This window comes from Pipistrellus hanaki (genome assembly GCF_964339955.1).
Source record: "Pipistrellus hanaki genome assembly, chromosome: 2".
Taxonomy (NCBI): domain Eukaryota; kingdom Metazoa; phylum Chordata; class Mammalia; order Chiroptera; family Vespertilionidae; genus Pipistrellus; species Pipistrellus hanaki.
Window position 1 is genome coordinate 172,204,199 of NC_140504.1, and position 24,490 is coordinate 172,228,688.

The 24,490-nt window shown below is 39.1% G+C and overlaps 2 protein-coding genes across 10 annotated transcripts in view; both read left to right on the forward strand.

Annotated features, from left to right (window-relative positions):
• The first annotated feature begins 58 nt into the window (after window positions 1–58).
• Window positions 59–3,732, forward strand: PPCS (phosphopantothenoylcysteine synthetase). Of its 2 annotated transcripts, none has more exons than XM_084874707.1 (3): window positions 59–945; window positions 1,115–1,218; window positions 2,876–3,732. In XM_084874707.1, the coding sequence occupies exons 1-3, from the start codon at window positions 438–440 to the stop codon at window positions 3,197–3,199; spliced, it is 936 nt and encodes a 311-aa protein (XP_084730833.1). In that variant the 5' UTR covers window positions 59–437; the 3' UTR covers window positions 3,200–3,732. The 2 variants fall into 2 exon arrangements, with proteins under 2 accessions (XP_084730833.1, XP_084730834.1); XM_084874708.1 differs by having other exon boundaries at window positions 154–279.
• A 2,507-nt stretch (window positions 3,733–6,239) lies between these two features.
• Window positions 6,240–24,490, forward strand: part of CCDC30 (coiled-coil domain containing 30) — a 143,939-nt gene continuing 125,688 nt past the window's right edge. For 3 of the 8 annotated variants that reach the window (XM_084874532.1, XM_084874526.1, XM_084874533.1), the window contains exons 1-7: window positions 6,240–6,802; window positions 9,673–9,818; window positions 13,849–13,938; window positions 16,682–16,802; window positions 20,165–20,355; window positions 22,248–22,401; window positions 23,507–23,578. In XM_084874532.1, coding sequence (XP_084730658.1) covers window positions 13,873–13,938; window positions 16,682–16,802; window positions 20,165–20,355; window positions 22,248–22,401; window positions 23,507–23,578 — 604 coding nt within the window. In that variant the 5' untranslated portion in view covers window positions 6,240–6,802; window positions 9,673–9,818; window positions 13,849–13,872. Of the gene's footprint in view, window positions 6,803–9,672; window positions 9,819–13,758; window positions 13,939–16,681; window positions 16,803–20,164; window positions 20,356–22,247; window positions 22,402–23,506; window positions 23,579–24,490 lie in introns of all 8 variants that reach the window. The other 5 variants (XM_084874528.1, XM_084874531.1, XM_084874530.1 and 2 more) reach the window with 5 other exon arrangements.

Consider the following 24,490-nt stretch of genomic DNA (forward strand, 5'->3'; position numbering starts at 1 on the left):
GCTGGACGCCGGTGTCACGTGACCACCACGGGGCCATCGCGTTCCCAGCATTTCAAGGACAGGGGGAGGGCGTGGCTTGTCTAACCCCTGGAGCGTGTTTGAGGTTAAAAAAAAAGAAGAAGAAGACAAAAAACAAAAAACAACCGTCACTCCCCCCACACAAATCCCAACCCCTAAGTTAAATGGGCGCGCAACCTAGCTCCAGTGGACTCCTAGTGCAGAAAGGCTTGTACGGTGGCCGGCAAGGGGCAAACATGTCCAGTTCCTGACCCAGACAAGGTAATGGGGAAGGAGACTGGCGTCCGCTCGGTGCCAGTTCCTCCGGGCTGGGAGGCTGGACCGGCACGCCCTGCCAGACGTGAGGAAATCCAGCGCGGGCACCTCCCCTCCGATTGCGGTTGCGCGTCAGCCGCAGGCGCGGGGGAGCCCTGGGATTCATGGCGGAAGTGGACCTGGTCGCCGAGTTCCCCCAGCCCGCCGGCGCCGCGCGCTGGGCCGAGGTCATGGCTCGCTTCGCCGCCCGGCTAGGCGCGCAGGGAAGACGGGTGGTGCTGGTGACGTCCGGCGGCACGAAGGTCCCGCTGGAAGCTCGGGCGGTGCGCTTCCTGGACAACTTCAGCAGCGGGCGGCGCGGGGCCACCTCGGCCGAGCTCTTCCTGGCGGCGGGCTACGGCGTCCTGTTCCTACACCGCGCTCGCTCCGCCTTCCCCTTTGCCCATCGCTTCCCGCCCCAGACCTGGCTGTCAGCTCTGCGGCCCGCCAGCCCCGCCGCTCCGGGCTTCCTGAGCCTGGAGGTCGAGGAGAAGGCGCTCCCGGGCTTCGCGGCGGCTCTGAGGCGCTACCAGGAAGCTGCGGCTGCCGGTACCTTCCTGGCCGTAGAGTTCACTACTTTGGCGGACTATTTGCATCTGCTGCAGGCTGCGGCCCAGGCGCTCAATCCGCTAGGTGCGTGCCTTAGGAATTCATCGGTTCCCGGGAGGCAGTGCCTTTCTCCCCAGACACCCCTTCTACACCCTCATCACCCACAGGTCTCACAGCAGGGGGAACCTGAGGCGCACAGGATCTGATCCTATACACCTTTCCGATTTGTTACACTCTGTGCTTCTCTTTGCAGGCCCATCTGCGATGTTTTATCTTGCTGCAGCCGTGTCAGATTTCTATGTTCCTGTCTCTGAAATGCCTGAACACAAGATCCAGTCATCTGGGGGCCCACTACAGGTGATGGGCGTTTCCCTTCCAGAAACCTGATTCCCTGTAATCAATCCTGGGTTAACCTCCCGGTCTGGCTGTGGCCTTTTTGCATTTCATATGAACTAGGCACTAGGGATACAGAAATGCGTAAGACACCGTTCTCCCTCAAGGACCTCACAATTTAGGGAGGGACCTGGACACAGACATCATTACAATACAGAGTGACAAATGTTCTAGTCGAGATACATACAAAGTGAAGTCAAAGCATGCAGTGATCGAATCTTGGGAAGTCAAGGAAGGCTCTCTAGAGATTACTTGAACTAAGTTTGAAAAGATGAGCAGAGGGTATACCAGTCAAAGTGGGGAAGGTCATTCCAGATAGAGTACACAATTGGAGTTTGGAAGTGGGCAGTGACTATGAACTGAAGTTTGATAAGGCCAGAGAGCAGCGAGAGTGGTGGGAATGGAGAGCAGAAGAAACAGTTTAAAATCCTAAAAGACTTTCTCATCCTTCTTAAGGAGCTAGGACTTTTTATCCTGTGGAGCCAAGGGAAACATAAGTAGGAGAACTAGAGTGTTTTGTTTGAGAATATTGTAGCATCAGTATGAAGGGAGAATTAGAGAGAGAGGCTAGGGTTGATGAGATGGGGCTATTGCTGTAGTTTAAGGAGGCGGTATAGGGAGTGTAGTAGGATGATTGAGATATGAGATAATCTGGCTTCTTGTAACCTGAGGGAGTTCTTAGTCATTTACTGGATGATACAAATAGAATTTAAATAGGAGAAACTACCTGTGGGGCACTTACTTTGTAGGATAGTTCATTTGTTTGTTTCTTCAGCAAATGTTTATTTATTAAGTACCAACTACATGCCAGGCGCTGTTGTAGGGCCTGGAGGTAAAACAGGGGAAAGAAATATACTGTGTCTTTGTGTTGCTCATACTCTGTAGAGGAGACAATACTATGTTAGGTAGTGATAAATGCTAAGGAGAAAAAGTGGAGAACGGGTATATGATCCGTATCACACTCTAATTTTTTGAGGGGAAAACCTGATGATTTGTGATGTTACGCTATTTAAATTATGGGAGTTTTAGTTTATCTTTTATTTTTTAGTTCTATCTTCCTTTTTAGAAGGGATTGAGAATGGTGTAGTAGACATTGTGATCAAATGAAAATAAAGAAAATCAGTTAGAAGTGCTAAGATGTGTCACAAGTGACAGTTTTTAAATGGAATAGTCATTCTGTCAGTGCAAGAAATATTTTAGGCCAAGGTTAAAAAACCCGACTTTATTTGAGCTTCTGCCAAAGTAACTTTTGCATGAGTAGATTATTTGCATTTGTTTACATGGGGGTTTGGCTTAAAAATAAAGGGAGATATTTGGGAAAGTATAATGCTGTTCTATGGGGTTCTATTAATGGCGAAGAGTATGGCAGAGCAGGACTGATTTATTATATATGGTTTGCTCATAGAATATGAATGAAGCTTTGAAATTAGGCATCCTATGAATCCTACAGAGCCAAGGCTTTTAAGCTAAGCATTTCATATGCTTTGAAAAGTTTGACAATGAGAAGTCCCACTTCAACATAGTCAAAAATCTGAGCCCCTGCCTCCTTAGTTTCCCATGAGATTGACCTGGTAGGTAGTGACCTTTGTTTGTTTATTAAGCTTTTCTTTTTCCAACACAGATAACAATGAAGATGGTGCCAAAAATGCTTTCTCCATTGGTTAAAGACTGGGCTCCCAAAGCATTTATAATTTCCTTTAAGTTGGAGACTAATCCCTCTATCATAATTGATCGTGCACGGAATGCTTTGGAAATGTATCGACATCAAGTGGTGGTGGCTAACATCCTTGAATCACAACGGTCCTTTGTGGTTATTGTAACCAAAGACTCAGAAACTAAGTTATTGCTATCAGAGGAAGAAATAGGAAAAGGCATGGAAATAGAAGAGAAGATAGTGGATGATCTTCAGTCCCGACACACAGCTTTTATACAAGGCAAAAACTGAAGGATCAAAAACGATAGGATCAAAAATTATTTGGTGGACCAGGGCTCTTACAGATGATGAGAACTAGAATAAATCCTTTGCTTTCAGAAAGACAGAGAAAATGAAGGGAAAAAGCAATGCGTGATGTGCAGGCGAATATGGTTTTTGCTACTTGTTTTTTAAAGGTCATCTCATGCCCATTAAAAATGAAAACGAAAGCAAAGCAATTATGACTGACCCACCTGACACATTCACCTGAATGTCATCTTGATTTTAAAATCAACATGAGCTGTGTCTCACCCATAAAAAATAAAAAGATTGTATTGGAATTCTTTTCCTTAAAATATACATGTGGGGCCTGAATATCAACCATCTTCAAACTATAAAGTGAATTATGGTTTCATGAATGGCCATGCTTTGAACATCCGTTGTTGATGCCTACTATGTGGTCAGCCTTGATGATTATGAGGATTAAAAAGATGAATAAACATGTCTAGTTTGGGAAATGGATATATTAAAAAAATTAAGTGCAATAAAGTATGTGCCTAAAAGTTGACATTGTGGAAAGGATGTTGTTCTTTGGGGGTTTATCAAATATGGGAATAGGAGAGAAGGACACCTCCCTGAAGACAGATTGCCTGAGGAACAGTGAGCTTCCTACCGCTTTACTTATTGCTTTCTTGTACTAGGATTACTCCATGTTTGAGTTAACCCTTCAAATATTTAATTTACCCTTCAAATATTTTTAGGACTGCTCCTCAGGGAGAGAACCTGGGCTTCTGCCCAGAACTAGGCAGGGGCCAATTGATCATCTCTACCCTTGGGGAAGCATTACAGTGTGGTAAAGCGTATGGGCCTTGGAGTCCTCTTAGCCATGTTTGACCTCTCCCAAGCTACACTACCTGTCAGCTCAATACATTCAGACATCTGACTTAATTTCAGTTTTCTCATCTATAAAATGGAGATAATCACTGCAAAACAATGCCATTTGTTGTGAGGATTAAGTAAAACAAGATAAATCACTTGTCTTGAGCCTGGCACATAGTTTACATTCACTAAGCCGTTGCAATTGTTTTCTTAGCAAGGCAGTATTGGGCTGGTGCCCTGCTGGGTCCTTGAGTCCTTGAGAAGTTTTCAAAGCACTGGCTGTCCTGGCCCAAGAGGTGTAGTCCAGAAAAATCCACTAACTGTTTCGTACAATGGTCCAGAGTACAATTTGGAAAACTATTAACAACCAGGTAGAGGCAAGTACTGTGCTTCACACAAATATTTGATTTAAAATGTAATTTGTGATGTTTTATGAAGTGAGATGAGAAGAGCAGCCCAATGGGACTGATAATAGAGGTACAATAAACTTCAGTTGAAAAGATTTGAACAGAAGTGCCAAGATGCACTGAAATAGTTCATTAATTAGGAAGTGTGACCTTGAACAGAGGAGAAATAACCAGTAATCAGGACTGTTCTGGAAGCATCAGTCCCATTGAACAAAATTTTTAATTAACTTAGGGTCCAATGGGCAAAACCTTAAAAGCAATAGTTCTGTCAGCAATGGCTGCAGTACTGAAGTGATAGGAAGTAAAAGATTGATTTCCTTCACTACATCTATATCTTTATGCAGATTATGGCTGTCATCATCTTTGTGTATACAATGAGGATAAATGGAATTAAAACTAGAAGTAATCTTAATGTTTTTATCTTAATTATATCTCTTGGAAACCATTCCCTATCTTGTTTATGCTTGTAACAACCACCACTTCTCTCCATGGAATTATTTAAAGTGTTTTGTAATTCTGTTTAATTTCCATTCCAAACAGTATTTACACATGTTAAAATTCCAATAGCAAATGGAAGTGAGCAAAGAAAGAAATAATGAAAAGGAACATGATTTCTCAATGAGAAAATGATCTAGACTGGAGAACCAAGGAATGCTTCCTTGAGGAAGTGACACTTGAACTGATATATAATGTAAGTGGGCTTGAGGTGATGGTGGTGAGCATTTTAGGTGAGAGGAAGGAACTTGCAAGGGCTCTGGTACCAGAGGTAGAGGTTGAAGCAGTTCTAGAGAGTAAGGGATAAAATCGGTCCTGATCATGCATCTAGAACCGGCAGAGCTTTGGAAAGGATCCTATGGGAAACTAGAATAAGATTTAAAAAGGTAAATAAGTGTTTGGGATACTAGAAAAGCCCTGTAAACATGAGTAAAATCGAGCTTTAACTAACTGGAATCTTACAATAAAAGCATCTAAATGAAGATGATATAAATTGAACTTGTGTTAAATTTTATGCCATTTAGAGATTTTTATTTTGCATTACCTAAACCGAATTTCAGTGCTTAGGATTTTTCTTTTTTTTCTTTCTTTCTTTTTTTTTAAAAATATATTTTATTGATTTTGTACAGAGAGGAAGGGAGAGAGATAGAGAGTTAGAAACATCGATGAGAGAGAGTCATCGATCAGCTGCCTCTTGCACACCCCCCACCGGGGATATGCCCGCAACCAAGGTACATGCCCTTGACCGGAATCGAACCCGGGTCCCTTCAGTCCCCAAGCCGACGCTCTATCCATTGAGCCAAACCGGTCTCGGCATTTCTTTTTTTTTTTTCGGTGTCTTCATTTTGACAATAATAAGTCGGCTCCAAAATGCGATTTTAGGTGCCTCCGGTAGTTACAGATGTAGGCCTAAAATTCGTGACTCCTGCCTGACGCAGCACCCTCTCCCTTTTAAGAATGAAGTTACTTCTAGAAAAACAAACCCAAGGTAATGATGCCGGGGCTACCTGGCGAGAAGCTGTGTGAGAACTATAAATGCCTGGGGACAAAAAGTTGCGAACGCGCGCCTTGACGTTACCATGGTTACCACACAGCCTACGCTGAGGCCGTACCACCGATTCTGTCAGAGAAGTCCCGCCCCACGATCTTAAAGGCCAATGGCGTGCACCGTCACGCTGGTCTCCGCAGGAAGAACAGCCCCTGAGCCAATGGGAGCGCGTCGTTTCTATAGTTCTCGCCGGAAGAATGCCTTGGCGTCTCTAGGGCGGGCGCGGTTGCTATGACGCCCGGGGACTCCGCTGGCACCTGCCCTTGGCTGCGGAGCGTCTGCGGAGCGGAGGACTCCGGATCCTCGGCGCGCCCTCGGAAGACAGTTTCCGGCCGCTTTTTGAGGTTCCCGCCGCAGCCCCGAGGAGGAAAGCACCTGTTCTCCGCTCTTTTTCACCATGCCAGGTCTTTCCCGCCTCTCTCCCCAGCATGGCTCCGAACTACAGGGGGAAAGCCTCTCCCTGGCGCGGCCTTTCTAGCCATGGGCTTGCCTGATTCTGTCTTAGGATTCTTAAGTCTCTGGGACCCCAAAGCCGCAGGCACTTAGAATTAGGGTGCCGCTCCTGTTCAGAGAGGGCTTAGAACACCGCAGTTAGTTATGTAGGCGTTCCATGTCTCCCTTTCCAGGCAAAGACCCTGAAGCTCGCGGCCATTTATTAACGAGGTCCACCGAGCCCCGGCTTTCCCGGGCTGTGAACAAAGAACTGCCGTTTTCTCCTTTGCTGCCCTATGTTCGCCACGCAGAACCTTAATTCCCGGAATTGGAGCTCTGGAGGCCTTTTGCATCCTCAACCTCAGACGTCATCAAGTCAGTTAACCTTCTGCCTTTCAAGCTACCATCTCATCCACTTCTCTCATCACCCTGAGCACGCCGGTTTTCTCATCCTGCTCCTTCCATGGCCATGTTCACCCTTTCTTGTCCGCGCTGCACCTTACTGAGTGTCCATGCATCTCCACCACCTCTGTCACCTACAGACCCTCTCTTGTTTGTCTGCTGGTACTTTGGGTAGCTAAATATTTCACGTTATCCAGCCCAGGAATCACTTGGAATATTTTCTCTGTTTCCCTATAGAAAGCTTTTTGTCCTGGGTAGACTAGAGACTAGAAGCGCACATTGGTAAATACAAATAGTAATTACTACAAGCCTCGTGTGTTTTGAAAGTGGAGAGGGAAAATCAAAATGCAGTTTGGGTCCATCTCAGGCATATAAAGAAAGATTGTTCCTTGGGTAAGGGAATGCTTCATTAGGTATTTCAATGATATATTCATGCTTGTAATAAGATCATTCAGAATGATCATGTAACAGGATTCCAACTTTAAGCCATATAAACCCAACACCTTGATATGATAGAATTTTTGGAAAGAAGATGCTTGAAACAGTTCTTATGGCTCCTCTTCATGTCAGTTTCTTGATCGAAAACATTCTTTGTAATGTGAACCAAGAAACAAAAACATTGAGGAGGAATGATAGAAAATAAAATTTTTTGGCAAGAGGCAGGCTTAATAATCCTGAAAAGACTGAAACAGAAGGCCTTAAAAACAGAATAAGATTCATTTATAGCCAATGCATTTGTATTTTACCTTGGAAACTTTGTCTTAAAGTATGTGTATCTTACCGAGTCTTATCACTTCTTTGGCATTCAGATTAAAACGTAAACCTATTTTGAAGATTTGTAAAGTGTACCTTTTTAACAGGCATTTTGGGGCTAGAATGGTTTTGGTATTTTTATTTCTCAGGCCGATTATAGCAGGTATTCGTGCTATCTCATACTTGATGCCAGGTCAGGTTTCCAAATACTGACAGAAATTCAGCTTTCTCTTCAATAATAGATTGGAAAAGAAAAATAAGTTCTGAAGCCTCTTTTTTTTTTTTTTTTTCTTTCATTAAATGAGAACTGAATAAATTTTAACTCTTGAAAAAAGGGGCAGTTAGGTACTGTATTATAAGGAGCTTTCCTTTCCCCATCCAATATGTATATACTGAACAGATATCATTATGGCTATGTAAACATAATTAATTTTTTTTCTCTCATCCTAGTACAGTAGTTCCAAACCTGTAGGGCAGTTTGCCTCCAGGAGACATTTGGTAACATAAAGAGACATTTTTAATTGTCACAACTGGAGATAGGCTACTGGCACCTAGTTGGTAGAGGACAGGGATGCTGTGACTCATCCTACACAATAAAGAATTAGCCAGCACAAGGTGTGAGTAGTGCCAGGGCTGAGAAACCCTGTCCTAATATGTCAGCAGTTCATTTTTTGTTATGTCAGCCCTTGCTCATGCATGTACATTTTTACATAGTTATAGTGTGCATTATGCCTTAATTTTTTGCTTAATTTTACACTTTAAGCATTTAAACATTGATACATTGTTTTTTATTTTAAAAATTGTTTTTCTCATTTATTTGAGAATTGAAAAGATTTTGTATTATATATAGTCTTTAAGATGTCTATACATTTTAAATTATATTTGTGCAGAAGAAAGAAGGGTTAGGGTGAATAACCTGATTGGATATGTCCCTTTTTTGTGGCCATGCTAATTACTTTGTTCTCTGTGTCACTCAAAGACCAAAGCTCATCCTTTGCTCAGAGCCAAGAGATGTGTTGTAGTGTGAGATATGGTCCTGGCTCCTGAAGGGCACCTGCTATCGGAGAAATAAGAACAAGTAGAAACAACTCTTCACCCATCCTCCTTGCACTCTTTTCACTTAAAATTCTGTCTCAGTTTGCTTTGACAGGTTTACCACCTCATTCTTTATATCTAGAAGTTTCTGAATGCCCCAAAACACTACCGGATGTGCTTCTTTTCAAGGAGTGGACTTTTAAGATACTTAATGAGCACTTATTCAGTATCTACTTTGTAGAGAATAGTATATTTGCATTCTTTGTTACGTGGGCAATTTTAGACACAGTTTAAACGTCAGAGCATTTCTAATCCAAAGACTGGATTTGTATTACCTCAAAATCTGATGTTTTAGGATTTTCAATGTACAAAACCATTGGGGCTCAATAAGACCATTGGACAAAATGTTAGTTCTGAGATGTCATAGCAGAACAGTCAGAGGGATGCAAATATTCAAAGTCACGGAAATATAAGGAGCATGATGGGAATCTGTAAGTATACTGCATGAGGAGCTAATGTCAACTATGGAAGAAGGTAAGACTGGAGAGACAGGCAGGAATCAGATTGTGAAGAATCCCTGGTGCCAAGTTCAGGGGTTTGAACTCTTTCTGAGAGCAAAGGGAACGTTAAGCAGCAAGTGACTTGCATTCAGAAAGATCAGTCTCAGAGCTCTGTGGAATACAGGTTGGATGGGAGCCAGCCTGGCAACAGGGAAATCAGTTAAGGATGCTATTACACTAAACTGGGCAAATAGTGAGGAGAGCTTAAATTAAGACAGCAATTGTAGATGTGGAGAGGATGAATTAGAAGATGATAAAAAGAGATTAAATCTACAAATTAGGGACTGGTTGTACATGAGAGTGATATAAATAAATAAGCAGGAAGGACCAAGAATGTCTGGCTTTGGAAATCATGCTGATGGTTTTATTAACTTTGAAAAACAGAAGGAGGAACAGGTGTAAGAGAAAGAATGGATTATTCAAACTGAGTTGTTCTCTAGACAATGGATATGCATTGGTCTTAAATAGTTGATTAATTTTATATTGCTTTCCTAGCCTGCATTCTCCTTCTGAAACTTGTACCTTTCCGCGAATCCTTGCTTTTATGGCAAGGATTTGTACTACTGCTTCCAATCTTTTTCAGCCACAACTGACTGAGGATTACACAGCTAACTTCAGAGAGGGGGCCACAAATTCATTGGGTGAGCAACTAATAATTTTCTCTTTTTCATAAATTTGAACTAAGAGAGCCCTAAACGGTGTTTCTAACTCTCTCTTCCTCTCCCTTCCTCTTTGTAAAAAAAATAAAAATCAATAAAATATATTTTAAAAATTTTGAACTAAGAGAAAAAGAATGGAAATGACAATCTGAAAAGTCACATAGATTTAAGATCTGAATGGCTGTTTTCATTGTTGCAGAGGAGCAAGCAGAGAAAATCCAGCCTTATAGAGAAGCAATTTAATAAGGCTGACTCACAGAAAGACCCAGAGATGAAGGACCTCATAGGTCAAGAGAAACTAGTAATGGCTGTCCAGTTCCATACCCAGTTCCAATGCAGCCATGTTTAATTTGCAGGATGTGCCCTTGTATCTTTTGGTAGTTGGGATAGGTTGGCTGTGAGGGACAAAAATATCAAAAATAATAATGACTTAAAAGGTAGAAATTTATTTCTCACATAAAAGTCAAGAAGAGAGCAGTCCAGAACTGATAGGACAGCATCTTGGAATAGTTCAAGATTCAGATTTCTTCTCTCATGATAGTGTTTCATCCAGGGCATGTGACTTCCCCTGATGGTATCCAGGACGGCTGCTCAAGCTTCAGGTATCTTGTCTGCTTTCCAGCCAGTAGAAAGGAGGAAGGAGTGAGAAAGAGGGTATCCTGTTCCTTGAAGGACACTTCTAGAGGTGTCACACAACTGTGCTTACATCTCATTGGTCAGAACTTAGTTATAAGGCTGTATCTAACAGTAAGGCAGGCAGCTGTGTGATTGGACAAAAAAATGATACATCTTTGTAGAAAAGGGGATGAATAAATATTGAAGGAGAGCTGGCAGTCTTTGCCACATGCACTTGTATTTGTTCTAACTTCAATGTGTTTCTGTTTCTTGCCACTTTTTCGAGATACATCTGGAGCTCAGCAGAGATGGATTATGTAATCCTCCTAACAGGCTAATTATTACTATTACTAGAGGCCCAATGTACATAATCTCGTGAGACTCAGACCCTCCACATTGGGGGGCCCCAGACCTGCCTTGCACAAGTAGCTCGCCTCTATGAGCTCCACCTCACCACGTGAGCCGTGAGCCTTGCCTTGCCTCCACGAGCAGCTCACAGGCCAGGGGGGAGGGACCGAGAGGTGCTCCATCACCTCCTGGTGACCTGTTGTTATAGCATTATGGCCTCTGGCCTTTTATAATATAGATATAAAAAAATTTTAGGGAAATAAAAATGTAAAGAAATTAGATTACCTGTATAAGTCACACAGCTAGGGTTTGAATGAAGGTATGTCAGATTTCCATGCCCAAGCTATTGATCATGATAGTGAGAAGATCATATGCAGGGTTTTTAGAAATGGCCACATTTGAAGGGTCTATGGGAAATGAGGAAAAACACAGACAAAGTCTGGAGAGATAAGAGTAAAAACAAGAGAAAGTGACATCACAGAACAGAGAAAGGAATTACTTTCAAGACAGGAGTGAACAGATTATATTATAGAGAGATCATATATAAAAAGAACAGAAACATGTCCAGCTGGATCCGGCATTTTGAGTCATTGTGGACCGATTTTGTGTACAGTAGTAAGAGCAGAAGCCAAAATACAGTGATTTGAGGAGTGGAGGAAATTAGAAAGGACAATAACTTGAGGGGAATGTGTTGGGATCAAAGGAGGGTTATTTTTGCCTCTTTATTTTTGAGATCAGAGACATCTTGAGCTAATGCCAAGACAGTAGAAAGGGAGATAATGAGCATACAGAAAAGACTCCCTTGAAACAATATGGGGTGGGCTCTAGAACACAGGTAAAGTGATTAGCTTAGGTCAGGAGGGTGGAAACGGGAAAGAGGGTAGAGTCTAATGTTGAAGGTTTTGTTGGTGATAGAGGAATAAGCTGACAGAGTTTATGGTGACCTGAGTTTTACTAGTGCTGTGAGAGATGAGGTCATCTGTCGAAAGACTGGAGAGGTGAATGTTCTGAATAATTGCGAAGTAAAATGGTAGCAGAAGCTGGTAAAAAAAAAAATAAATAAATAAAAAACTACGTAGAATGACCCATGCAAGCAAAGAAGCTTGACTCAGGCTGCAGACCATGAATTTGGAGTGGCTCCAGTCTGCATGTTTGTTTGTTTTTCTACTAGCACTCAGCACACTAAAATAGGTAAAGAATATTAGTCAAATTGTTGCATTTTTCCAGGGTTGGGATTTTCAAGGAAGATGGGATAAGGAGCAAGATAATTGGAGTCATTGGTGAGAGGTTGATTGAAATGATCAACAGTTTGAGGGAGAAAACCAGAGAGTATCTGGTAGTTTGTGAGAGAATGTAATGGTCCAGGAACTAGAGGCCTCCCAGGAATTGTAGATTAATTATAGTTCCATAGAGTAGCCACTTCACATTCATTAATGTATATTTTTTATGGCAGTTCCTCAAAAGGTTAGACATAGAATGATATATCCAGCAGTTCTGCATATCTATTCTTAGGTATCTACCCAAAACAATTGAAAGCAGGGACTTGAACAGTTGTTCATAGTAGTATTATGCACAATAGTCAAAAGGTAGAAATAACCCAAATATCTATTAACAGATGAATAGATAAACAAAATATATGCAATGAAATATTAATCAGCCTTAAAAAGGAAGGAAATCCTGATAGATACTATAAAATGGATAAGTGAAATAAGCCAGAAACAAAACTAGATTAGATTTATTTGTAGAGACAGACAGTCGACTAAAGGTTACCAGGGGCTGGGGAAAGAGAGAAATGGGAACCTTTTGTTTAATGGGTACAGAATAAATATTTGGGATAATAAAGAAGTTTGGAAAATGGATAGCCGCAATGGTTTTATAACATTGTGAATTATTAATGCCATTGAATTGTACACTTAAGAATGTTAACTTATGTGGTCCTAGTAACACAATTACCACTTCATCAATCAGCAGATATTTAACTTTTACACCACCATGCAGTGCAAACTGTCATGTAGCATGACACTTTCAACTTAAAAAAAATTAAAGACAATATAGATGGCAGGCTTAGAGTAAGAAATTTTAGAAGAGTGCAGAATGCCTTAGAAGTCAACAAAAATGATAAGACATTATTATGTGAGCAAAATGATTCATTGATAGTATAGAATTAGTGGGCTCTGTAGCTTCCAGAGGAGTCCTTTTATTTCTAAATATTCACTAGAGGAGCCCTGACTGTTTGTGGCTCAATTAGTTAAAGCATCATCCCATTAACCATAGGGTCACTGGTTTGATTCCCAGTGAGGGCACATGGGAATTTGTGAGTTTGATCCCAGGACAGGATTGATGTTTCTCACATCAGTGTTTTCTCTCTCACACCTTCTCTCTTCTTCTCTCTCTAGAATCAGTGAAAAACATATCTTCAGGTGAAGATTTAAAAAAAAATTCACTACAGGGAACAAAGGTTTCTTTGGTATTTCTAACATTGCAAAGGATCTTTGGGAGATTTTCAGATTATTAAATTGTAAACTTTATAACTGAGCAGACAGAAAAGCTTGCATTCTTAAAGATATTATCATGCATTTGCATTATATGTAATGTCATTTATTATTTTAGAAGATATGCAGCTGTTAAAGCTTTGATTTTTTTTGTGTGTGTTAGCTATTTCATGTAAGTGCACATAACTGGGTAACATAACAATTAATAGGAAAACATCTTTGTAGAGAGTCTAAACAATTTAGCAGAATGCATTTGTTATTTTAGTAGGGCAAAAGTATGCTTATAGTTGTATGTGAAACAATTTATTCTTGTATTACTTATTAGTTATTGTATTATTTATTATTATTAACCTACTTTGCCCACCCCAGAAATCTGGATATATCAGATTTCTTGCATGCTCAGTTCCATGTAATGTGTATGTGTATGTGTGTGTGTGCATACACATATGCCTCTCTCTTCTATCAAGGGAAAAGTTCAGTTAGACATACTTCATCATCTTGAGAGAGAAAGAATTGAACCTCATGCCACTACAGGAGAACTACTCTATTTTGTCTAGTCCCTATTCCAGCACAGTGAAGACATGCTGAGGACTACTTCCAGAAATCTAGAAGAACTGTCACTGAGAAACATGGAAAAAAGGAAACAAGTAAGAGCTAATAACATAAAAAATTTAAATACCTATGGTTTTTTCACTGTCCATTAAATTAACACAATAAAAAACAATTGGATATCACTGTATAGTTTGCAAAGCACTCACCTATACATTTTTTAATGAAATGTATCAACAGTCTGTATTGGTTTCCAGTAGAGGACATGAACAGGATGTTGCCCAGAGATGACTGGTTGACTATCCAAATAGGCCTGCTCATGGTGGCTTTTATTATCTTGGTAAATCCCTCCTTGTCTCAATAACTGACCCTCTAGCTGACTCTCTTACTTGTTGGCTTAGAAACCTAAGTGGATCTGCTTCTCAAAGCTATTCTTATATTAACTAAACTCACAGGGAACTGTTCAGAAAAATAGAAACCAGCTTTTTATAATAAAAAGTACAATTGCCAGAGGAACCAGACACATATGTCCTGTGGCCTGATGGATTCACTCCCTACAAACACACTACATAGGACAGGGAGGCAAATTTTAATCATGATGAACAAATGGTTCTAAAATTTTATAATACCAGCTAAGATAGTCATATTTACACAATAGGGCTATCTATTTCCACCCTTATTTTTAGACCTGTTGTATCCTAGGACCAGTTTACCTAGTCTTAGATGAGTCAATAATAATATATTTTGACTCTCATCACTATTTGATGTTTCCTGATCAACCTACTTTCTTTTTTTCTTTTTTTAAATATATTTTTATTGGTTTCAGAGAAGAAGGAAGAGGGAATAAGAAATAGAAACATCAATGATGAGAGAGAATCGGCTGCCTCCTGCACACCCACTTTTGGGCATATGCCGTTGTCTGGAATCGAACCCAGGACCCTTCAGACTGCAGGCCAACACTCTATCCACTGAGCCAAACCAGCTAAGGCTAATCAACCTACTTTCTGATAATGAGTTAATTCTCTCAGCTTGCTTGGGAATCATCATTCTGTTATGTCTCCACATCTCAGTTCTGATAGGAAACTTGTTGATTTTTAAATTTAACTCTTAGAGGGCAATGGGATTTCCATAAAGAGGAATGCGTCTCCTTCATAACAAAGGCAGTAGAGCATATTGGACCAGGAACTTCAACATGAGGCACAAGGTGAAAATTTGCCTTTACCACTGTCTCGCTGTGTAACCCTGGGCAAGTAACTGACATCTTTGAGCCTGAAAAATGATAATAGTTTGTTCAAAGGGATTTGTGAGGTTTACCCAAGGGAATGTGAATAAACCTTTCACACACCGACTTGTATTTCATAAATTGTAGCTATTAATATTAGGAAATAGGTTATTTCTCTTACTGCCATTTTAAAGAGGAAGAAACCAGGAAGTTCTAAAGAAAGATCGAAATCCTGTTTTCCTTCTATATTATTCAGCTTTTTATTCATATTCTGAAGAGTTGTTCAATAGGCTTCAAAACAATTGGGCAAAATGCAATTTCGTTGTTTTGGTAGTTTACTTCTAAGCATTTGGCACCAGGTAAGGGCCCAGTCTCTGGTTCTGGCCCACCTGAGTGTGCAGCCTAGCTAGCTCTTCCCCTTGTTCCTTAGCCTCTCTCAGCCTGCTTTATAGTTCCATAGGACTGTGGTAAAAATTAAGTACAGGGTGGGTAAAAGTAGGTTTACAGTTCATGTGAAAAATAATACAATCAGTAATAATAATACAAGAATAAACTGTGTTTCCTATACTCAGAACTGTAAACCTCATTTGCCCTGTATTTGATGTCCTTAACATATTAGTGCCTGGAGCACATAGTTAGCCTCAATCTGTTATTATTAGCCATATAAAGTACTTTTGTGAAGCTGCCATATTAACCAGAAACTATTTTAAAATAATACCCAACAATGTATTTTAATAGAATCTCGTATTAACATTTCAGGCATCTTAATCAATTTTAGTATAGGTGTGTATACATATTTATGTAGATTTTCACTGCATGGTATCATGACCATGTTTCCTAAACCATAGACAAGAAGATTTGATTTGAGCCGAAACCGGTTTGGCTCAGTGGATAGAGCATTGGCCTGCGGACTGAAACGTCCCGAGTTTGATTCCGGTTAAGGGCATGTACCTTGGATGCGGGCACATCACCAGTAGGGTGTGTGCAAGAGGCAGCTAATCGATGATTCTCTCTCATTGATGTTTCTAACTCTCTATCCCTCTCTCTTCCTCTCTGTAAAAAATCAATAAAAATGTATTTTTTTAAAAAAAAAGATTTGATTTGAAACCTTATATATTAATGGGGAAAATATTAGAGACAGTGACTGTCATAAAATTTGTGACTACGTGTCATCATATCTATGGGAAATGGTATCTGGTAACCCACATTTAAGGCTGAGTTTTCTGTTTATTTCTCAGATGGTAGACTGACCATATTGCTCAGTGGTTAGATTGTCACCCTGTTCACAGGAAGGTCACGAGTTCCATTCCTGGTCAAAGGCAGGTACCTGGGTTGCAGGTTCTATCCCCAGCTCCAGTCGGGGCATGTGCGGGAAGCAACCAATCAATGTTCGTCTCTCACATCAATGTTTCCCCCTTTCTCCCCTTCCCTTCCTCTCTCTCTAAAAATCAATGGAAAAAATATCCTCAGGTAAGGATTAACAACAATATATATACTTCTCAGATTGTAGACACAATAATATGGTGATCTCTTAATGGCACTTAAACTTAATAGACTTTTAATATGAGTTCAAATATGAACCGTGGACTAAGTAAGAAAGTGTATTATTTTCTTTTTAGGTGGGAAATGATGCAAGCTATGTCTGTAACTTACCAAAGAAAAGAGAAACATTTTCTCATAGTTATGAAAAGGAAAACAAACATCTTATACATGAGTTTAAAGAACTCCAATGCAAACAAGGTAATTTCTCTTTTTGTAAAAATGTAATTTTAATTCTAAAAATTAATGTGATGTTGAAAATTTGGGAAATGTATAAAAGTAGAAGGAAGGGGGGAAATATGTTGTCCACATTCCAAAAGTACTTGTAATGTTTTAGGTGTATTTTCTGCCTGCCTTTTGAAAATATGAAAATATCTATTCTGAAATATTCTAAAATGTGTGTGATAGATTGCAGAATGGTTATTTGCTTCAACATCTATCATGGTACTGACCACACTGTGATAAATCACCTGTGTCAGCTCCTCTGGGGCAGAGGTTATGTCCTAGTCTTAGCGGTTTCTGTGTTCCACACAGTACCTGCCTTATAAAGTAGCTAGCATATTAAGGATTCGGAAAATATTTAGTATAAGTACTTTAAAGCTATCAGGGAAAATACAGATAGAACCACGTATATTATTATTCTACTTTGTTTAGCTCCACAGATTATTAATACCATGGTATGTGGTCAGTGATTATATTTACCACACATTTCTTATTTTTCAGCATTTTTCTTTGCATCTCAGATATTCCATTTGGGATCATTTTCCTTTTTTCCTCTTTAGAATTTCCTTTTATGAAGTTGATGGACAAGTTTTTTCTTTATTGTGAAGCTCAAGTGCAAGGGAAGTTGAGTTAATCATAGGACATATTTCCACACTCTTTTTTGTTTGTTTGTTTTTCTTTTCTTGTTTTCCATTGGATATATTGAGTTTTCTCCTCCTAGTTTAAAAGTCTGCATTCTAGCCAAAACCAGTTTGGCTCAGTGGATAGAGCATTGGCCTGCGGACTCAAGGGTCCCAGGTTCGATTCTGGTCAAGGGCATGTACCTTGGTTGTGGGCACATCCTCGGTAGGGAGTGTGCAAGAGGCGGCTGATCGATGTTTCTCTCTCATAGATGTTTCTGACTTTCTATCCCTCTCCCTTCCTCTCTGTAAAAAATCAATAAAATATATTTTTAAAAATAAGTAAATAAATAAAATAAAAGTCTGCATTCTATTTGTTCATATAGTGGTTGCATTTTAAGAATTTTCTTTAATTTCTTCCATCATCATCATCATCATCTTCATCATCATCATTTTGATTGTTTACAGCACAGGCTTTATTTAGTGGCTAGAAAATGAAAAGTGGGAGTTTAAACTTCCAAATCTACCTCTCCCCTTCCAGCTCAGTGTTGTTCAGGGCTCACTGCACAAAACAGAAAATACTGTATGTCCTACTCCCCGCATAAATTAGCTCATGAAGGATTGCTAAATAGAGGAATGATATTATTGTAATGTGGAGGTTTATATACAATTTTCTCCAGCATGTCAATGATTTGGGCTACCAGCAACCAGTGAAGTTTGTTCCTAAATTCCATTCATCCCACATTCTTCTGTGCTCAGTTTGGCCACGTGTTTGACTTGGAAGTGCTCATTGCAAAGATATCCCTTATCTTTGTGCATTCTGACTTTGTTTCCATAACTCTCTGCAGACCAAATCCTCCTTTAGCTCACCTTTACAGCAGGCTTTAATCAATAAAACATATTTTATTGATTTTTTTTTCTTTTTTTTTTTTTTTACAGAGAGTAAGGGAGAGGGATAGAGAGTTAGAAACATCGATGAGAGAGAAACATTGATCAGCAGCCTCCTACACACCTACTGGGGATGTGCCTGCAACCAAAGTACATGCCTTGACCGGAATCAAACCTGGCACCTTTCAGGCACTGAATAACTGCACAAATTAATAAGTGTAATACAAATAAACCTATTTTTCTTATTCTCCGAAAGCAAAATATTTCCTGTTGTGCACACAAAGAAGTTAGCACAAGACTAATGGTGTGGTAATTCGCTGCTAAAATATTCACTGCTAGTATTAGTGGAGAGAAATGGTGTGCCTGAGTGTAAGGCACGTAAGGGAAATGAATGCAACATGATTATAGTAATCAGTCATTAGCATTAACCTCTAGTTAATAACTAGAGGCCAAGTGCATGAAAATCCATGTACTTGGAGGGGTCTCTCAGCCCGGGCTGCACTCTCTCACAATCCAGGACCCCTTGAGTGGGGTCCCTAGGCCTTAAATCAGGACCTATCGGGGCTTTGCTTCCCCCAGCTGTAGGCAGCTGGCCCCACCCCTGCCGCTGCCACTGCTTGCCATCTGTGCAGCACTGCCCCCCTTCTTCCCTGCCACCAGTCACCTCCCTCTGCAGGTGACAGGCATGGGGTGCAATCAATTGCTTGGCTGGCCTGGTCCTCTTTCTGCTGGTGGGCCTGGCCAGTGTGGCTCAGTGGTTGGACGTCAACCTATAAATCAGGAGGTCACAGTTCAATTCTGGGTCAGGGCACATGACCGGGTTGTGGGCTCGTTCCCCAGTGTGGGGCATGCAGGAGGCAGCCGATCAATGATTCTCTCTCATCAGTGATGTTTCTATATCCCTCTCCCTCTCCTTTCCACTCTGAAATCAATATATATATATATATATATATATATATATATATATACACACACAATATGTGTGTGTGTATGTATGTATATATGTATGTGTATATATATAGTGTGTGTTTATACATACATATATACACACATATATATGTATGCATATATATATTTTTTTAATATTTTTATTGAGTTTTTACAGAGAGGAAGGGAAAGAGATACAGAGTAGAGAGTTAGAAACATCAATGAGAGTCATCAATCAGCTGCCTCTTGCATGCCCCCTACTGGGGATGTGCCCACAACCAAGGTACATGCCCTTGACCAGAATCGAACCCGGGACCTTTCCGTCCGCAGGCTGACGCTCTATCCACTGAGCCAAACCGGTTTCAACTATTTTTTTTTTTTTTTAAAGAAGTTAGCTGGTGAAAGGACTGAGAAGGCAGGACACTAAAATGATAATTTACCTTAATATTGAAGTTACCAAGAATTTAGGCAAAATTTGTTGAGTCATCTTGGAAAAGTCATTTAGTTTCTTGGTGCCTGAGTTCTCTCATAAAACAATAATCATGGTTCCTATATCATTGGGTGGTAGTAAGTATTAAATGAGATAAATTTATCTCAGACATTAGTACACCTGTCACATCATAAGCACTCAATAAACAAAATTTAAAGTTACTCAAGAACAAATTTTAAACTTATGCAAATAGTAAGAATATCTACTGCTTTTGAGATCTTTCCCCACTACTTTTTTGTTATAATTTTGAAAGTTTGCAAACACCTGGAGAGATGGAGAGAAGCGTAATAGTATCAGTATTGCTTACTTTTAAATTAATGTGTTATCTAATTCTCTAATTAAAAATCATTTAGCATCTTATAGTTATTTACCTGCATTTCTTTTAACAGTTTGTTTCTGTTATTTCTTCCTAATAGAAGCAAAAATAAAAGAGGTTGGAGAAATGTTGTATCAAGAAGACTCTGAAATAGCTCTGAGTAGCCCCAGTGAACAGATTGCATACTTACTGGTGGACAGAAGTAAACTCTTGAGTAAACTGGATTGTGGGGACTCAAAGCCAGAGTCACAAAGATGTAAGAGCAATAACCTACTGAAAGAATTTGCCCAGGTATTCCAAAATTAACTAGATAACTGAATAAGGGGCACTACTTAATAGTACTACCTGATTGCAAGTTAACTCTACCTTGGAAGTGTTTTGTTTGAATATATTAAAATGTATGTAATGATGCTGCAAAAATTATCAGAATGTACATAAAAGTATCTTAAACATATCACAAAAATTTGGGAAGAAGAAAAATCACTTACCCATTTAATACATAGCTGACATGTTTTGAATGTATCAAAATTTAATGTGTGTTATATCCTTTGAAAAATCACATTAGAGACAGTGCATACTAGTACTTCGTTCCAAATATGTATGGAGCTCCTCTTTTGAGGAGTCCTTTAAAATATACAGCACATCATTTTAAATATAATAAGTTCTCATGGAATTAAATTTTTTGATCTGGGGAAATGTTATTAAAAGCTAAATCGGCATGGCTCAGTGGTTGAGCATCAACCTATCAACCAAGAAGTCAGGGTTCGATTTCTGATCAGGGCACATGTTCAGGTTGTGGGCTCAATCCCAAGTTGGGGGTGGGGGTGGGGTGCAAGAGGCAGCCAATCAATGATTCGCTCTCATCATTGATGTTTCCATTTCTCACTCCCTCTACCTTCCTCTCTGAAATTAATTTCAAAGCTAAATCCAGTGAATAAAGTATATACTGGGAATTTAACCCAAGATAAAGAAAAATATATATGGGTAAAAGTGTATATCATGGTATTATTTTCAATAACAAAAATTGGAAACTATCAAAATATTTCAGTGATGAATTATGTTATGCCCACTCTGGGACATTATACAGGCTTTTAAAATTATCATTACAAAATCTGTTCAAAAATGTGGGAAATGTTTCTCATAATATTAATAAAAAAAATCATGCCCTAGCCAGTTTGCCTCAATGGGTAGAGCGTCAGCCCATGGACTGAAGGGTCCTGGGTTTGATTCTGGTCAAAGGGCATTTACCTGGGTTTCAGTCTCAAGGGGACATCCGTAATACTCTCAAAAATAAAGATTTTTTTTAATGAATGTGAAGATAAAACACTGCAATGAAACATACCAATATGTTAAAAGTGGTTTTGTTATATAGATGACTTTTTTCTTATCTTTAAGAAAACTTCATATAGTGATTATATTTATTTTAAGTTAATACATATTTGGGGGATTGAAGCAAAATATAATTGAGATTGCATTTTTTCCTTAGCTTTTATCATGCTTTGAAAATAATTGCAGAAAATGAGCTGTAAACATGATATGAGCTTTGTTCAGTGTGAAATTCAGTGAAATGCTTCATGTGAAAATATTTTATAAACTGTATTTAATGTTCCATATAAGTGAGAAGAACAGTTTCTTTCTTGTCAGATTATTTATTTTAATGATTAAATATCAAGTGTGTGTGTATTAATCCTCACCCAAGGACATGTTTTGATTGATTTTAGAGAGAAAGGAAGGGGGAAAGAGGCCAATTTGAGAGAGAAACATGGATCCATTGCCTAGAGAAACAGGCATCTGTTGCTTCCCATATACACCCGGAGCAGGGATCCAACCTGCAACCTGGATATTGCCCTAACCGGGAATTGAACCTACAATGTTTTGGTGTATGGGACAATGCTCCAACCAACTGAGTCACCTGGCCAGGCCTAAATTTCTATCTTTAAAATAATCATATGACTAAAATATTTTAGATATGCTAGTTTGAGCCATATGAAATTGCATGTTTATAGGTAAAAAAATAATCAAATATCAACTGTATGTAGTTCAACCTAATAAAATGATGCAAATACATGAAATGTTCTGTTTGATACTTCTATTTATTCTTTTTTAAACACATAGGAAATAGTGCAATGTCATAAGAGTACATTTACTTTTTTGTTCTATTACTAACAATGCTTTTATTTCAGTCCCATAATGAAGACATAGAGAAAGATAAAACATCACAAAACTGCATAGAGAGAAATGTGGAACAAATAGCAAAGAGGTTAAGGATGGTCCATGAAGAGATCCGAAGGCTCACTGATGAACTGCAAGGGAATGAGAAAGAACAGAGTAAGTTAGGTAAGCTGTGGTTACAGAAGAACATTTCTGACCATGTTTTAAGTATAATGATCTTTTCTTTTCTTTTTTTTAAATTATTGACTCTATTTTTTTTTTTTTAAGAACTTTGGATTTTACCAAGTTTCCATTTCTTAATATATTTTATTGGTTTTTTTACAGAGAGGAAGGGAGAGGGATAGAGAGTTAGAAACATCGATCAGCTGCTTCCTGCACACCCCCTAATGGGGATGTGCTCGCAACCAAGGTACATGCCCTTGACCGGAATCAAACCTGGGATCCTTCAGTCCACAGGCTGACGCTCTATCCACTGAGCCAAACTGGTTTCGGTGTGTAATGATCTTTTCTCAGGGTTGAACATGAGCGCCTTCAGAAAATAATCTCTTCAGAAAAAACACATAAATATCTGATAAAATGCCTCATTTTCTCCAGTGTCAGAAATTTTTATTAAAGCAGAAGCATAACATACCTATAAGGAAGTGCACAACTCTTAAGTGCACACCATCCAGCAAGAAATCCTCAACACCCCAGAGGGGGCCTTTGTTTCCTCTTTTTATATATACACCCTCTCTCCTCCCCAAAAGTAACTACTATCTGGACTTTTAACACTATTCCTGAGTTTTGACTACAGGGCCCACACATTCTTTAGTTGTTTCTCTTCTTCGATCTTATGTTTGCCAGATTCATCTGAGTTGTTGCCTATAGCTGTTTGTTCACTCTTGCTGTTTGTAGAGTATCCCATAGAATAAACATACTCAATGTTTATTAAAATTAAAATAAAATCACTTATTTTACTTACCCTTTATACTGTTGAATACTTATGTTGTTTCCAGTTGTGGGCTATTATGAACTGTGTGCTCTGGATATTCTTGTACTTATCTATACGTTTTTAACTGTGATGTATCTAAGAGTAGAATTATTGGATCAACAGGTTATAACTACTTTCTACTTTGGTAGAACATATATAAAATAATAATGATTCTGTCAAATTGACTGTGGAATTAAAAACAAGAATGCATTTTAAACAGTGAATATTGTATTATTTTCCATATGAAAAACTGTGAATCTACTTTTACCCCAACCTGTATTTTGTTTTTTTCTCTTTTAGATTCTGCACTTGAAAAGGCTCAACTAGAAATTGAAGAGCTGAAAGAAAATCTGACAAAGTTGAAAGAAAATGGTGAGTCATTTTAACAGATACAATATTTAATAATACGTTACATAATAATATAACAATGTTTTAAAATAATATTAATAATGATCGCACTACTACTGCTATTATTACTATTTTAACTATTTATCACTATTACTACTAGTTGTTGCTTAGTAGTCACAGGTACTCCATCAGGCACTGTATGTGCATTACCTTTCATCCTCACAACAATTTCAAGCAGTGAGAATTATTATTTTAATTTCATAGATAAAGAAGCCGAGTCATGGTGAGGTTAAGTGACTTAGCCAATAGATTACATTAATTATTATAGCTGGTATTTGAACCTAGATATGTCTGGACTCCAAAACCTGTGGCAAACATAAATAATACATATTTTACTGGGACAACTGGGATCAAGACACCTTCTAATGCAGTTAACAGCACCTCACACATACTTCTTCATTGATAGAAGCCAACAGACTTGGCATAAGTGGTGAATTAGTTAATCTGACCCTCACATGGCTATATAAAAATGCTACCAGCTATAAATAATATAGTGAAACTTGAGTGTTGTAATGGGAGCAACTAGAAAAATAATTTAAAATGTGTTTATTGGTCCCTGACCAGTGTTTCTCAGTGGTTAAAGTGTCAGCCAGTGCACCAAAGGGTCAAGGGTTGGATTCCCTCCAGGAGCAACTAATCAATGTATTTCTCTCACCTATCTGTCTGTCTCTCTTTCTCTCTCTTCTCTTCCTACTCCCTTCTTTCCACTTTCTCTGAAAACCAATGGAAAAAATATCCTCAGGTGAGGATTAACAACAAAACAAAAATTGCATAGGCCAAAGGTAGAACAAATCTTATTTACATTCTATATCTGTATCTATATCTATATTTATATCTATATCTATCATCTATCTACAAATTGTGAATATATATTAT

Bases quoted from the DNA above. Each gene is read 5' to 3' on its own strand.
- PPCS (XM_084874707.1), top strand. From the start codon at position 438: ATGGCGGAAGTGGACCTGGTCGCCGAGTTCCCCCAGCCCGCCGGCGCC. The intron at 946-1,114 runs GTGCGTGCCTTA...TTCTCTTTGCAG, and splicing joins CCAGGCGCTCAATCCGCTAG to GCCCATCTGCGATGTTTTAT. The intron at 1,219-2,875 runs GTGATGGGCGTT...TTTCCAACACAG, and splicing joins CATCTGGGGGCCCACTACAG to ATAACAATGAAGATGGTGCC.